The sequence below is a fragment of the Aythya marila genome (genome assembly GCF_965140915.1).
Source record: "Aythya marila genome assembly, chromosome: 3".
NCBI classification, from domain to species: domain Eukaryota; kingdom Metazoa; phylum Chordata; class Aves; order Anseriformes; family Anatidae; genus Aythya; species Aythya marila.
Window position 1 is genome coordinate 32,373,078 of NC_139044.1, and position 15,359 is coordinate 32,388,436.

Here is a 15,359-nt window from a genome sequence, read left to right on the forward strand (position 1 = left end):
GGTATCTGGTAGTAAATACTTAACTACTAAGCCTAAGAAAGGGCTGTTAGTACCCTAAGCAAGAGGATGAAAGCCACGTCTGAGCAAAAGAAGAGAACTTGTTGGAGGGTTAATTGTTTTTTTCCCCTGTAAAGGTTGGATGATGTTGATGTTGATGCTGGGGAGTAGCATTGGAAGTGGGACAAAGCAGGGGAAAATACAGAGATGGATACAGAAGCTGTGGTATTTTCATCACGTTTGAGTAAATTAATTTGCATGAAGTATCATTTGGCAAAGCTTACGAGCAAACTGTAACCATCAGTTATTAATACAAATGCTGAAGCATGGTGTTTTTATGATGTAAAGCAGGAAAACACTAAGAAGACTGCATAGTTTGCTAAGGATTTGTTGACATGCTAAATAAACCTAACACACAGCTGGCAGGAGAATTACTGTAAGAAGCATGGAGTGAAGGGAACAGCTAGAATATAAGAGCAGTAATGCTGTGAGGTCAATTTGCTTGTTTTAAAACATATACAGAGTTAATGGATATAAACAGGAGAAGGACCAGGAAAATGGAAATGGTTAGTTAGGCAGAGCGTGGAGAGGTCAGGCTGGTGTATGGGATTCTAAGAAGTCATCACATTTAGGAGAAAATAAAGAAAAAGGACTTGAGAATCCCATGAACTTCATTAAGAGGTTGTACGGCTGGTGTTTCCATGATAGGAGAGATTGGAAGTTCATTCTCTGAAGTTGATCTGTTCATTCTCTTTTGTTTGCCAGGAGTTGAGTAGTACATGCTGGACCAGGGTGATAGTGAGAAAGCAAAACGTGTGACAGTTATCAGATTTCTTTTGGCATAAATCAAGAAAGAAGTGAGGTGGAACAACTGTGGCTGGAACACTGAAATTGAAAATGTGGTTGTCAGAAGAGATAGGTTAATGGAAAAGGGTTCCAGTCACGTTATGGATAAACGATATGAAAACACAAGAAAATGAGACAAAATTGTGTAGATAAAATTTTGTCTGTCGGTCAAGACTATTTTGAGGGAGATGTTTTACTGGGACCAGCAATGTAAGGTTTCGTTATGGACAAACTCATCTTTGGTTGGAAATGAATAGTTGTTGCACAAACAAAAGCGTTAGGCTGTTTTCAAGATGTCTTTGATAAGTAGCGAGTACCTTACTATTTTGAAAAGACAGGGATTTGGGACGTTTGTGTTGGGATTTTTACCTCAAATAAGCTTGGATCAGGAGATCCTTCTGCTGAGATTAAAGAAAAAAAATGTATGTAGCTAGTTTTACATGCAAAGGGACAACTTTATGAGAAACTAAATAAGCAATTTCATTTGGTCTAAAGAGTTTAAGCATGGAAGGAAGGATGTGAAGGTCTGCCATTTATTTACCTAAGATGCAAAAAACTACCTGAAAATTATATTTTACCAAAAAGGATAAAACTTTGAGGGAAGGATTTCAGACCAGCTGGATAAATAAAAGTTTAAGAGAAGTGCTGTAGGTCAGCTGAGAAATCAAATAGGATTATGCCTCAAAGGAAAGGACATATTAGTAACCAGGAACCATAAGGTTATAGTAGTATTTCCAGAGGTTAAGTACCAAGATAGGGTCTGGTTTAGAAGAAAAAATGGTACTTCCATCAGCCATACAAGTAAAAGATGTGGAGAGGATAAAGAGATTGAAATTTAGCTAGGCTCAAAATTAAAGCAGGTATTTTGCCTTCAGGACCCTGGTGATGTTACATTTGATGTTGAACATAGAAGCAAAGCAAGAATGTGTAGTAGGAAATGACATCCAAGCTGAAATAAATCATTAACATGTAGACAAGTTTTGTAGACAAAATCAGATGAGTTTGATTACTAAATTAATTAGCCTGAGACTGGTTAGTAAAGTGATAAAAGCTCTAAATCGATCGTTTCAAAATTATGTGATATAATTATCCAAAACATAGACATCTATTGGGCTTCTTAGCCTCATAATGAAGACTTAGGAATGAGATGGGGAGAATAAATTTTAGTTGCTAGAGCGGTCTTTTTTTTTTTTTGTCCTATGGCTATAATGTAGTCTTCGCTTGTGGTAAAAAAAAATTACATCAAAAACATCTGTTTTTGTTGTCTCCAGACTGTATTAGTATATCTTTCTGTACTGTACTCTTATCTATGGCAGCTGAAGCCTTGGGAAAAGGAAGGTTTTGTAACATGGACAACCAGGGAGAGGGAGTTGATCTGCTGAGCTTAATGTTATTAGGTGGTGCATGTAAAGGAACTCATACATCGTTTAGGGTTGTGAATTCTAGATGGCTTCTGATTTAGTTCTGTTTAGCTAGTTTTAAGGCAGGAATTTGAGACTTGGGTTAAACTGAGACACCAAGTCTTACAACTTTTGACTATGGTGCAAAGATTCAGTGTTAACACAGATGATTAATAAGAAAGGTCTCTTGGCAGTTCTTCTTTGTTCATCTTTTTGATGTATAGTTCTATGATTAGACAGCTGTGCAATAACGTTAGGGTTCTAATTTTCTTTCTAATTTCTTTCTGCTGTGCAACTCAAATTTTATTTCTTTAAGCCTCTTTCAGAAGCATACAATTCAGTAATTTTTTATTAACTTCTTTTCTATACTTCACTAATAGTTAGAATTATCAAAGTTTGTTTGTTTGTTTGTTTTCCAACATGTGAGTGCATAAAAAGGGATTTTAATAACTTCAAAGTTTATTAGTGCTTATTCTTTTTTTTTAAGGATCGTATAATACTCATATATTCTACATATATTTTTAGTTTTTGTTGGAACTCTAAACAGAGTGCAGTGTTTTGGGAAAGGGGAGAATTCTGCCTGTTAAGTCATGTTCTCCTTCAAGGTGTCATTTAAGTTAGACCTTTCTATTTAGAAAGGGTAGAAAGGGGATATGGCTACACGTTTTCCAAACTGCTTCCTTTTGAAAAATAGTTTTTCTTTGAATTACGTTTTTTTCTGGAACAATTGAAATGGAGGGCAGGAGGGAGAAGCTAAAACAAGAACAAAACATTTTGAACGACTTAAAAGATTTTTTGCCTTCCATCTTGTGTTCACCTCAAAAAAAAAGTTATTTTACTGGACGTGTATGAGATTTTCTGGCTTTGTTCAGACTTTAGGCAATTATTATTTTTTTAAATTTCTAACTGTAGTTTACTACTTTGGCCTTGTAAAATGATTGCCCTGAGGAACTGGATGATTTTTCAGTTCTAGTAGTGGCAGTATTTTGAAAAACATGCTTGTGCATAGTATTAGAACATTTCAGCATAATTAAACTGCAGAATAGTTTTTTATATTATTCATAGTCAAGTAAACTCTGTAATTAAATAATTACTTTAAAGATTTTATTTGGATCTCTCTCCTTTTGGATTGCTCAGAACTATGTGAAGAAATGTGATTTTATGTAAGTCTGTCCCTTTCTTTACAAATACAATTCAGCAGTTTTCTTGGGGTAGATTTCCGTGTAATCTCTAGGAACAGGTCTCCAGAAATAATTTTCTGAGAGTGAATGTGAATAAGATCAAATATTTTAAATATTTGTATTTAAAACTAGGAGTTTAAACATGGATTTAAAAGCCTAAATTATTGTTACCTGTTCTAATTTTTCTTACTAACAGAATGAAGCAGCCTAATAAATCTTGTTGCCATCAATAGTGGTTACAAAATTCTTTGCAGCTTAAATCATGTAAATACTTATTTTAATTTTACAGAACTTTTATTTGCATTCCCATATGGTTAGGTAGCAAAAAGATTTAGAGAGATCCTATCCCATTTTTCTTTTTGTTGGGAATCTTTGCATTTATTTCCTATGCTGAGAAAATTCTGAGAATTAGTTTAGATCCTCCAATAAATCTTTGTCAAAGTTATATGCAGGATCTACATAGGTTAATCATGTGAATGCAAGTAATTTAATGTTCCTTTTTCTGTAAGTCTGGCCTTAAATTTGCTGTTTTAGTGAGGTCTGGCTTTTTGAAAAACAGTTGTGCACTTATCTTAAAATTTCTAACCAAGTTTTTGGCTTTAGCTACCTTTTAACATTTTATTTTTCCTGCTATTGAGTTTTGATTTAATTACCTTCACAGTGAATTTACGAACAAAAGTTAGTGCTGAAGTTACTACATTTTTGCTATGCAAACATTGTTATTCCCTTCCAAAGAATTTCAGAAGACAATATTTCTTCATCATAAATAGAGAGTCCTACCAAAGCAGAAAAGGCTGAATTGAATTACACTCCAAGTCACAATAACTTACTCTATATTAGAAGCGTGTTTCCGAAAGCATGGCTCAGTCTTCCTTTCTGTCTTTTTTTTTTTAAAAATAAGAAATTTCATGCTTACAGCATGCCAGTACTACTTTGAAGTGAAAATCTAGCCATAAAACTGAAATGCATTAGGCAAGGTCACTTTTAACATTTGACACAATTTTCCTGTGCAACTGTTAGGATTGTAAATTTGATTCTTCCTCCTCTGAAGTTGCACTCAGAAATTTTAATCTCTTTAAAGCTTTGCATTTATCTTTCTTTTAGGTTGATTAAATTTAAGTAAATAGTAAATCAGAATATGCTTTGCATTTACAGGCACTTGCAGACCAGTTTGAGGATGCAAATACTTCAGTATCTGAACGCATGAAGATTTTCTACTGCTGTCAAGTGCCTCCACGTTGGGCCATACAGGTATGAATCAACTTCATTTGAAGCTTTCTTTAACAATATGTAGTTCTCATCAATATTGATACTACATGACTCAAAGTCAAGGTGGTATGCTGTGATTTTGCGTTGGAACACTGTGGAAAAAAAGGTGTAACGTAAGAACACAGTAGGTTTTTCTGGAAAGTAACCAAGTTGTACAATGTTTTACTTCCAGATGTCTTGTTCTGTTATGCATGGGAGTAATTGCTTGTAGTGTGGTTCTTCTTTATTTTCCCTTTTCTGTCCTTAAAAAATAAGCAAACTTTCAAGCTTCTGACATACCTTGTGTAAAAATAATCTTTTCATTGTATCACTATTTGCTACTGATGTTTATACCACAATTATTTGCATCTTTCTTTGACCTGTAATGATGATTAACTTTGAGTTGTTTTCAGGAAGTGGATCATGGTCAAAGCAACCAAATAGGAGACAAAAGTATGTCGAAGAACCGCTTAACTGACAAAGCTTTTATTTTCTGGATGTGCCCTTTTTTGCTAGTTTTGAAAGGAGATTTTTTTCCAAAACTAAAACGATTATCTTGAACATAAATTCTAGAGAAGAAATGTACATACTAGTCTGATCTGATAATGCTGCATTTAACAACAAACTTAAGAAAATATATGCATTACTTATCTCCAAAGGTGCGCATACTGTTTATTTTTTAATGGTGTTTTATTCCTTTGATTTCTAACCTAGATGCATGTTGCTTTAACAGTCATATTTTCTCCAAGCATTTTCAAATTATTCCACACAATCTTTCAACAGGCATTTGCAATAAAACTAGCAAATGTGGTTTTCATTTCCAGTTGTCTGAGTGGCACTTTTCAATCCAAGCCAATTTTCCAAGCCAAAGATAGAAATACTAAAATAGGGGCTCATAATGGTAGAAGACTGCAGTCTTCTAGTTATAGTAATGAAGAAGCATTGCTTATATAAATTTTACCAAATTTGACTCTAAATTTCATAAAACATAAATCTTATTTAATTTCAGACGCTGGAAAATGTAGTCCTTTTTTTCAAATTAATTGATATTAAGTGAACAAATTACTTAGTTACAGACTTTCACAGTTTATGCATTTATTTAAAAGAACTGTACTCAACTTCATTTTTTTTTTGACAGCTAATCTATTAGTGTATGGTGACTCCTCAAATTTGTAACAGACATTGAAGCCAAGCCTGTAACGAGAGATCCATGCCATCTACACAGAACTAAAGAGAATCTGTTCAGAATCACCAGAATCACTGCAGAGGTTCACTGTGTGGGATCTCATAGCATAATTAGGTGTCCTTATACAGATTGTTCTCATTTTGTTTTTGCAAACCAGATTGTATATATCTTACCCGTAGTAAATAAGTTATCCTTTCTTCAGAGATGAAAACCTATATGCGAATTTAAACTCCTCTTAAAAAAAAATAAACAGAAGACCAAAAGCAACTTTTCAAAGTCATAAAAACATACCTTGTTTGTTTTTAAATTGAAAGAACTCTTCTCTTATTTTCTTAAACACGCTGAAGTAATAGCTGGATCTGAAATAACAAAGGGGTTGGTTTATCTGTGAGGAAAACTTAACTAAGGATTTGAACCTGAACCCCAATCTAATACGGATTTGACTGGAAACTAACGCACTTCTGCAGTGGTTGTTTGGGGCACTTACAGATTTCTTACAGTGTCCCTAGCACAATTGTTTCAGAGCCTTTCTCCATCTGTGTTTGCACAGGTACAGATTGCTATGGCAGGCATTGCTAGAAGAAACTTTACTGCCTTCCTTTGGGCTGTTTCCCACTCTGTGTTCCCAACATACTGCTGCAGCTGCTCTCCAGCCGCATGGGCCATGTGCCTCACTTAAGGGATGGAAGTTCTCCTCTCAATTCATCCTTCACATGTGTGTTTCTATTTTTATATTGTATTGTAAACTAGTTCAAAGTAGTTGAGTTACTGGCATAAATTGGAGTCAAATCAAAGCAATTATTTTTCTATTGATTTTTTTGTAAGGTATATAAATTTTTGAGGCTCCAGCTTGGGGTTTCAAGAGAGTAATTTCATATTCTGTCTGCTTCTTGTTGATGTCAGAAATGCCTCTAACATCTTTTAAAAACGTAAAGAGGACTGTGTACCTTCTTTCAGTTTTGTGGAATTTCTTATCTTTCCAGCGCCAGCTTGCAAGCTTACTCTTTGAGCTTGGATGCACCAGCTCTGCCTTACAGATATATGAGGAGCTGGAAATGTGGGAAGATGCAGTAATCTGCTATGAAAGAGCAGGACAGCATGGGAAGGTAAGAAAAACTGTTTTTCACAGCTGAGAGTCTTGCGGTGGGAACAGGAATAAGAAGCAGTCAGACTTGAGCTGTCAATGCATTGATGACCTTACTGAATCTTACAGAATCATAGAATGTCCTGATTTGGAAGGGACTCACAAGGATATTACTGAGTCCAGCTCCTGGCTCTGCACAGGGCTACACAATAATCAGACCGTGTGTCTGAGAGCATTGCCCAAACACTTTTTAGACTGGCAGGCTTGGTGCTCTGACCAATTCCCTGGGGAGCCTGTTCCAGTGCCCAACCACTCTCTCAGTGAATAACTTTATAATTGACATGTACTTCTGTAGGGTTATTGTGAGAAAAGTCCATTTAGGACACATGACATGTGAGTCTGTTATTACCTGTGAATGCTAAAAAAAAAAAATAAATAAATAAAAATAAAAAAAATCTGGGATAATGACTACATGAAATAGAAGTGGATAAATAACTCAGGATGCAAGAAAACACTTAAATTGAACACATTGAAACAATTCCCAAATATTCAAGGAAAATTAAGTTAACAATTATAGATGTGCAACAAGGTGTAACATGGGTATTGAATGAAGGTTGTAGCAGTCACTCATGATAGAGTTTGGGAGCTTTATCAGGAGGGAATCTGCTTTCTTTCTCCCTTGATTTCCAACCATTAGTTGTAGCTTTTACAAGTGCTTTAAACAGAACAACATCAGTGCTTGATGTATTTAATTACTTTATGTTAACATATAAAAACTACAGAATCAAACACTTGAGGCAAAAAATGGCCTAAGATTAAAAGGCATTATCTTATTTTGTGAAATCTGTTGATATTTTGCTGAGCCTCTCTGTCATTTCTTTAAAACTGCTGCAGTTACATGTGATCAGCTCCAGGCAGAGATAATTTAAAAACCATCATCTAGCTATGTATAGATGACAGAATTTTTAAAAAATGCTGTGAGCAGGCGGTAGCAGCTTGATATTTTTGCTATTCCAGTTAGAGCATTAGTAGGAGGATTTTAGTGATGCCTGGAAGCAACACCTATTTGTGTGTCAGTTTAGCTGTGTTCTCTTCTGGTGCAATCCATCACACAGAGGGACTGTAACAGGAACTTACAGTATCAAGGATTGTTTTCAGTATTTAGATAACTTTCAGAAATATTCAATTTCGGACAAAAGTATCTTTTTTGTTTTCCTCTCTGTTCTCGTCTTCTGTTTGGTATGTGGTAACATTAAATATATGTATGCCTTTGTAAAGACATTGCTTATAGTAATTTAAGCTTACTGAACAGAGATCTATAACTTAATAGACAAAACACAGAATTTCTCATATTTACTTATTATTGTTATCATTCACCAATGACTAGATTTCAATCATTATAAGCTATCAGGTATACCTTGCTGTCAATTCTGTGTCACATTATGCATGCCTTGGGGGTACTATGCTAATACCACAATCTTTCAGTACAGTGGAGAAGTAGAGGTCAATATTTTCCATTTCCTGGAAATTCATTCTGTCCTAGTTACATTCACAAGCTGCCCTTAGGGAGTTATGAAAATGGCACTCAGAGAATAGGACAGGATATCTGCCACAGGAAACTGCTTAGAAATGCTTTCAGAATGAGGGTTTGGGCTGTGCTTTGAAAACAGAAAGCACTATGTAAGTACTAAGTAACAGTAGTGATATTAAAAAAAAAAAAAAAAGCTTCAGATCAAAAAAGCTGGAAAATTAGAAATATTTATTCGTACACCAAGGGGAGTAACTTTGTGCTCCTTATCAGAAAGCTTGCAGTGTGTGAACTGTGTGTATTTATCAAAAATGTTGCGGTTTTTAAATATCGTACTTTTTCTTTTTGAAATGCATGAGGAAATACTACAGCAAGGTGTTCTTCAGTGGACATTCATGTCATTTAAGACATAATAAACATGTGCCAAAAAGAACAAACTCTGTTAAATAAATTTGTGCATGTTTTTCACTTACAGCTGCTTTTATATGGGAAACATTAATTTAAATACTGAAAAACCTAATTAAAAAAAAAAAAGGAAAAACTAATAAAACAGACAAATATCAGCAATATCGATTAGTCTGCATACTTAGGCATCAAAGAAATATGTTCCTTCCTCCATTTTCAAATCGTGCACTGACAGAAAAATCAGAGGATGTAGATACGGGTACAAACAACTCCACATTATACACTTGGAAGTGCATAGTTCACTCAGTTTTAACAGGGCAATATATCAACTCAAATTGTGCAAAGAAAGATGTCACATTTAGAAAACATTTTTTGTGGATCCTTTACTGTTTTTAGATATGGCTCTATATTCACTTGTTTCATAATCTGAACAAAAATAGTAAAAAATGATATCATAACATGAGTCAACAGAAGAGTATCATAGTGTGAAGCAGTGAGCAAAGCGGGGCACAGAAAAACATCAACAAAAAAAGTATTACAATCTGAACACGCAGTATGTTGATGGTTGCTGTGGCCTTGTCATTCACTTGTATTCCTTTAGCAGGCTTCCTGAAAAGTAGATTCTAACCTCTGTCATTGTAGTGAAAACTGGTGTTGAAAAGTCTCTCTCATTCTTTCAGTTGTGAGGGAGACCCAGAGATCTTGAGAGTATTATTTACATCAGACAACTTTCTTTGGTTTAGGTGATGACTCTTCAACCTCACCTGAAATAGATACTGCACTAAAAATGGTTTTCCTTTCCCTGCTAAAGGAAAAAGAAAAGAGGGGATGAGCTGCAGATGTGGATTTTCAGTTCTTCCAATAGAAGCGAGGCCTTTCTCTCACGCAGGAGCTCTAGAGCACAGTAGCTTCTCACCTTTGACAAAATCACGAGAGCTGTTATTCTGCTGTACAACACAGCTTTCAGCCCTGTCCCCATCATTTCCTCAGAGTATGGCACAGCATGGCACACAGCCTGGTCTTAGACCAACCTACCCAGCAATCCACCTTCCACAGAGTTACTTTTCTCATTACAACATGACAAAGACAGCTCAAAACATTTAAGTGGGGCAGCTCAATTATAGTAAGATACCCGACGTTTACTTTTTAATGAAGGAAATGCTTCCCAGATGCGAAGTTGGGTAGTGTTACACTGATTAGTTCATAAGATGGTTCAAGAACTTGGTTGATTTTCACTATATATCATTGCTTACTTGTCTTCGAAGTCTGTTTTCTCTCTGTGTAGCTGCATAACTGAGAAAGATGAGTAAATGGCTCAACCAAGGTCATCCATGAAGTTACAGACAACAATTAAATTAAAACTGAAAAGCTCTCCTTTTTTCTCACTTTCTTCCATGCTCATCTGTTCTGCTTCTTCATGCTGCTGCTCTGGTTGTCTAGCAAATAATGTGCAAGCAGAAAAGGGGAAAGCATTTCTATCCAATTCAGTATAGGCAATTCTGTGAAAAGCAGTGTTGTTATAATTAAATGTTTCACTTGGTAAGAGTTATATGGTTTCTTTTTTAGATTATTTTTAGGTAATTTTTAATTGAGAGGGTTTTTTTTACCAAAGCTTAGATACCAGCTTCAGTTATGAAACATCTGGATTAATATTTAATAGCTGTTTAATTAGTAACAATAAATCTGTAGTGGTTGTATTTTTATGTACAGTGTGTGAACTGCATGGAAAATGTTCCTTGATAATATTTTTATTGTTAAGATAAGATTTGCTCCTTGCAAAAGTAGAGTTCTCATCAATGATTAAAAGTGTGTTCTTGAAAACCGTTTACTATGAAGTTAGGAGAAAAGAATATTTTTCTGTAAAGGTAAATCGATAGCAAAATGAGAAATCCTGTATTATCTGGTTTTGTAGAAGACAAAGGATAAATGTTGTGAGAATGCAGTCGTCTTAGTTTGTAGTTACGATCCTTTGTATTAGCCTTAAAAGGTTTATGTGATAAAAAGATTTGTAACATGGCAGAGATGATCAGATAGCTAATCGGATGAAGAAAAAGTCAGACTTCTGCTTATTTAATTTTCTGTTTTATCTGTGTGCTGAAATATTTACATTGGCAATGGATTCTTTTAAGCTTAGTCCAGATCATGATATCTTTATGCTCTTAAATGTGAAATGCAATTAGTGAATGGTTGGCTTTCTGGTCTGGTGAACGATTGGTACTAAGCACTACTACAGAATAGTCATCTAAGCTTGGGAGTAACCTACTGAGGAAGAGGTAAAGCAGCAGTATGCACTCAATTTTTCACATCATAGCAGAATTTCAGCCTTTTTTTTTTTTTTTTTTTATTTGAGGAAGGAACAAAAACTTACCTTTTGGTGCCTAATGTGATTATTGCAGTAATAAAGTGCTCAGTTCTCTCTGCTCTAGAAAACTACAACGAAATCTTAAGCATCTGTTGTTAATACACATTCCTTTACTCTTGTAATGGCAGAGAAGAGGAATTAAATTGTCCTTTGACCAAACAGTCCACAGGCGCAGCCTTCATATTTTAAAATGCTTTGAGCAGGCTGATTCTGAATTGCTCATTTTTCTTTGGAGAGCTCTTCCAAAGGCACTAAAAACACCTATAATGGAGTTATTTTCCTATCTTTCATCCCTTAATTTTCTTCTTAATGGGATTCCATTTTTGCTAGCAAAAGTTCCCCTTACAAATCTAAACAATATACTCCATTTTTTGCATTTGTGCACTTTAAGTATTTACAGACTTTTCCTACTAAAGTAGTTAACAAAAATTACAGTAAGAATGAAGTGTTAAAATTATTATATGTTGAAACTTTCAAAAACAAAGTAAAACTTTTGAAGAAGTCACTTTTCATCAAGAAGATGACTTTCAACTTGGATCAATGAGTTTTCTGATTGGAAGAGGAGGAGCAAAAGACTCGCATAGCTGACTGATTCTTGAGAGATCATGTGAATGGGAAATAAAACAGTTCTCATAGAAGTAAGAAAAACAGTCATTTAAATACAGAGATGAACACAGCTTTCATTTTAGATAACCTAGCTATGATAGAAGAAAAACTAGTGTTATAATGTCAGATTCTAATTCTGTGGCAGGCTGTGTTGGATCTCTTGGTTCACATGGTTCAAATAGATCTTTTCAGATAGAAAATTTATACTGAGCTGAATTATGTATGTAACATTTTTGCAGCGGGGGACTGAGGTAAGAGTTCAGTCTGAACAACAGATGATCTGTCCAGCGTATTTATCGTTTCAAAAAGCCACAGAAAGCAGACTTATCTCTTATTTAAAAGAGAAACAATAATTTTATTGTTAGAGCGAGATAGCAACCCTGAGATAAAGAGCTTTTAAAACTTGGTAGCAGCCCATAACAGATTCTGGGAGACAAAGCTTGTGTCTTTTCCATAATGCTGTACATATTTTAATTATATTTTCTCAAATACCAAGATAAATGCATTTTTATAGATAAATGTATTTTTAAAGATAGATGCATTTTCAGGCATAGTAGAATGGAAATTGCTGTCTTCAGAAAACAGTAATTAGAGAAAAAGAAATTAGTCATTGCAAGAATACTTTTTAGGATATGTAAAATCCACAGATGATACACCAACAGGATTGAACATATGCTAATGATGTTGATACTGCATTGCCTTGAGGTAGGTGTGGATTTGATGTCCAAGACTGGTACTTGCTCTTGATACAGAATACACACACAAAATATAAAATTAGGATCTGGCTCCTTCTTGCTTTGATGTATGTTTGCCTTGGTGCATTAAACCAAGTGCCACTATATTATGGTGATCACGAAGTATTTTGGTTTGTTTTTTACTTTTGTTTTTTGTGTGTGTGTTTTTTTCATTGTTTTCTTTTTTTAGAACAGATTGGAATTAGATTCTCTCTAGACTTAATCTTTGCTGTGTTAGATCAAGATACTGTTTCCTATCTATCCCCACTTCTTAATTTTTAATTGATGATTATGAGGTGCTAAAGTGGTATTTGTTCAGATAAGTGATTAACTGAAGATAAATTGCCCAATTAACAAGTTGATTTCTCTCCGTTCTTTTACAGGCAGAAGAAATACTGAGACGAGAGCTAGAGAAGAAGGAAACACCAGGTTTATATTGTTTACTTGGTGATGTTCTTAAAGACCACCAGTACTATGACAAGGCCTGGGAGCTCTCTCGGCACCGCAGTGCCCGTGCACAGCGCTCTAAAGGCCTCCTCCATCTCCGCAACCGGGAATTCAGGGAATGCGTGGAGTGCTTTGAACGTTCAGTGCAGATCAACCCTATGCAGGTTGGAGAATTATACGAATATGGCTATGTTTTAGTTAGTGTCTTAAGTTTTGAAGGATTCTGTACTTTTTTAGAAGTTAATTCTGTGCAATAACTTCAAAATAGTTGTTTTGCATTCCACATAACTACTACTATACTTCTGCTTTAGAAAAACTTCAGAGGTCTCCAACTTCTCAGATCTTATATCTTGAAGCTGTTCAGTATTTACAAAATGTGTTTTCTTCCAGTGAATCTGTCTTGTTTTGATTCAAATGAACTCCAGATAACTTAAAAACACGTTTTTGTTCATTTTAATGTCCATTCTAAATGCTTCACTTGTCTTCAGTTCCCTTATTGTCTCAGGAAATGCCAATGCCAACAAAATAAATACTGACTCCGATAGGAGCCTTACTGAAATCTAGAGGACTCACAGAGAATGAAGGGTTGTAGAAGTTGGCTTACAGGGTTCAAAACTAAGAAACATTCTGCTGAGATGCCATTTTATTTTCCATTCTATCAAAAGGAAGTTTAAAGTGAAAGACAATCCAGGAAAAACAGTCCAGACCATATAGGAAAGCGAACATTTCCTCCTCATGTTGCTCAGGAAGCTCTATTTAAGTTTCAGATGAATTGTTTCAAACAAACAGATTGAGTAAATGGATAGCGTGGATTGGCATATCTCTGTCTTCTGAAGCCTGTGTGTTTTGTCACTAGAGAGATGAATTGTTTCCTCTTCTGGGATGTTCTATACACAAAGAGCAGAGGGGCAGGTGACTCTAAAGACTCTAAATTCTCTTGAATTCTCTTTAATACAGGGAACATGAGGAAAATTCATTAGTTGTTTCCAGAATTGTGAATAATTTGTAAGGTAAACAAGGACTCCCTATTACAAAGAGATTTTCTTTTCAGTGGTTATGAGAAACCTTTTTGGAAGAAGGCATTTAAGACTGCAGCAAATGAATCCTCCAGATATCTGATGGATAAAACCATTCTCTGTCAACCCTCCTTTAAGCCTATGTACTCTTTGGCCAATTGGTGAAATTTAGTGGAACTCTCTGATGTAGATCTCTGCAGTCTGAGCTGACCACCGCTGTAACTAGACTTTGGAGAATGAACAAAAGAATTAATCTCACAGCTGAAATGTATCTGAAACCCATCTTCATTAATACTGCCGCTCACAGAATTACTTGTTTCAGTGTGTGCCTAATGGGTGACAGCTGCACTTCTCTTACACTTTCACTAAGAGCATCTTGCAAGGATAGGCTGAGACAATTCCAGTGGATTGTGGAAAGAGAAAGGAGGAGAGATCAAAGAGCCCATGCAGTGCGTTCTCTGACTGTGAAAGTCTATAAGAAACAGAGCTTACAGCCTGTTAAATTACAGATTTGTTAGTTCATATACTAAATAATGTATGGTTCTCTACACCCAGTCACTTCATGTTTGAATTTTCCAGAAACAGTGTTCATGGCACCCTTTTTGTGTCCACGCTCCTTTTCACAAAGTCTGCAAGAAAGGAAGAATCATCTTCTATGTTAATAAACGGTAACATATAACTAATAAACACAACTTCTCAGGCTAATATTCCTGGGTGTCAGGCAAAACAAATGATCTCTCTCAAATTTCGGAAAAGAGTCACATTTTAGAAATCAGATTGCTATTGACTACATCAGAAATTTAAAGCTATGGACAATGCAGTGAGCCTTATTCTCGACGAGTCTCCTTCTCATTCCTCCTGTAATAATAAAAGCAAGTTAAACAAGAGTTGAGCTGGTATCATTCCTTGGCAAAAATGATATCAAGTCTCTGCTTTCTTAAAGCTATAATGTGTTCTTCCAGTGTGATGCATTCAAAGGAAACAATTATAAAGCAGATTAACTATGCCAAAAACGAGTAATTAAAAAGGTACTCAAGATTTCACTCAGAGCTCTTAAAATTTTAATTACTAACTCTAAAGAGTAATTTTGCTCTGCAGGGTAAAGATAGTTTCTGAACTAACACTATTATCCTCCTAAGAGTATTATACTAAAGAATTCACTAGATTCTGAAACAAATATACGTGTATTTGCCATATGTGAATGCTAGAAATTGCTTTAAGACTACAGAAAGTTTCTTCATACATCTGAGTTTTTAGCTTACTTTTCTTTTCCAGGTATACTTTAAACTGGTTGTTTTGGAACCATATTCATGCTAATA

The 15,359-nt window shown here is 35.1% G+C and overlaps 1 protein-coding gene across 2 annotated transcripts in view; it reads left to right on the plus strand.

The window, feature by feature from the left end:
• Positions 1-15,359, plus strand: part of TTC27 (tetratricopeptide repeat domain 27) — a 112,103-nt gene that overhangs the window by 76,535 nt on the left and 20,209 nt on the right. For both annotated transcript variants that reach the window (XM_082755952.1, XM_082755953.1), the window contains exons 11-13: positions 4,580-4,675; positions 6,842-6,964; positions 12,961-13,188. In XM_082755952.1, the coding sequence (XP_082612078.1) occupies positions 4,580-4,675; positions 6,842-6,964; positions 12,961-13,188 (447 nt within the window). The remainder of the gene's footprint in view (positions 1-4,579; positions 4,676-6,841; positions 6,965-12,960; positions 13,189-15,359) is intronic.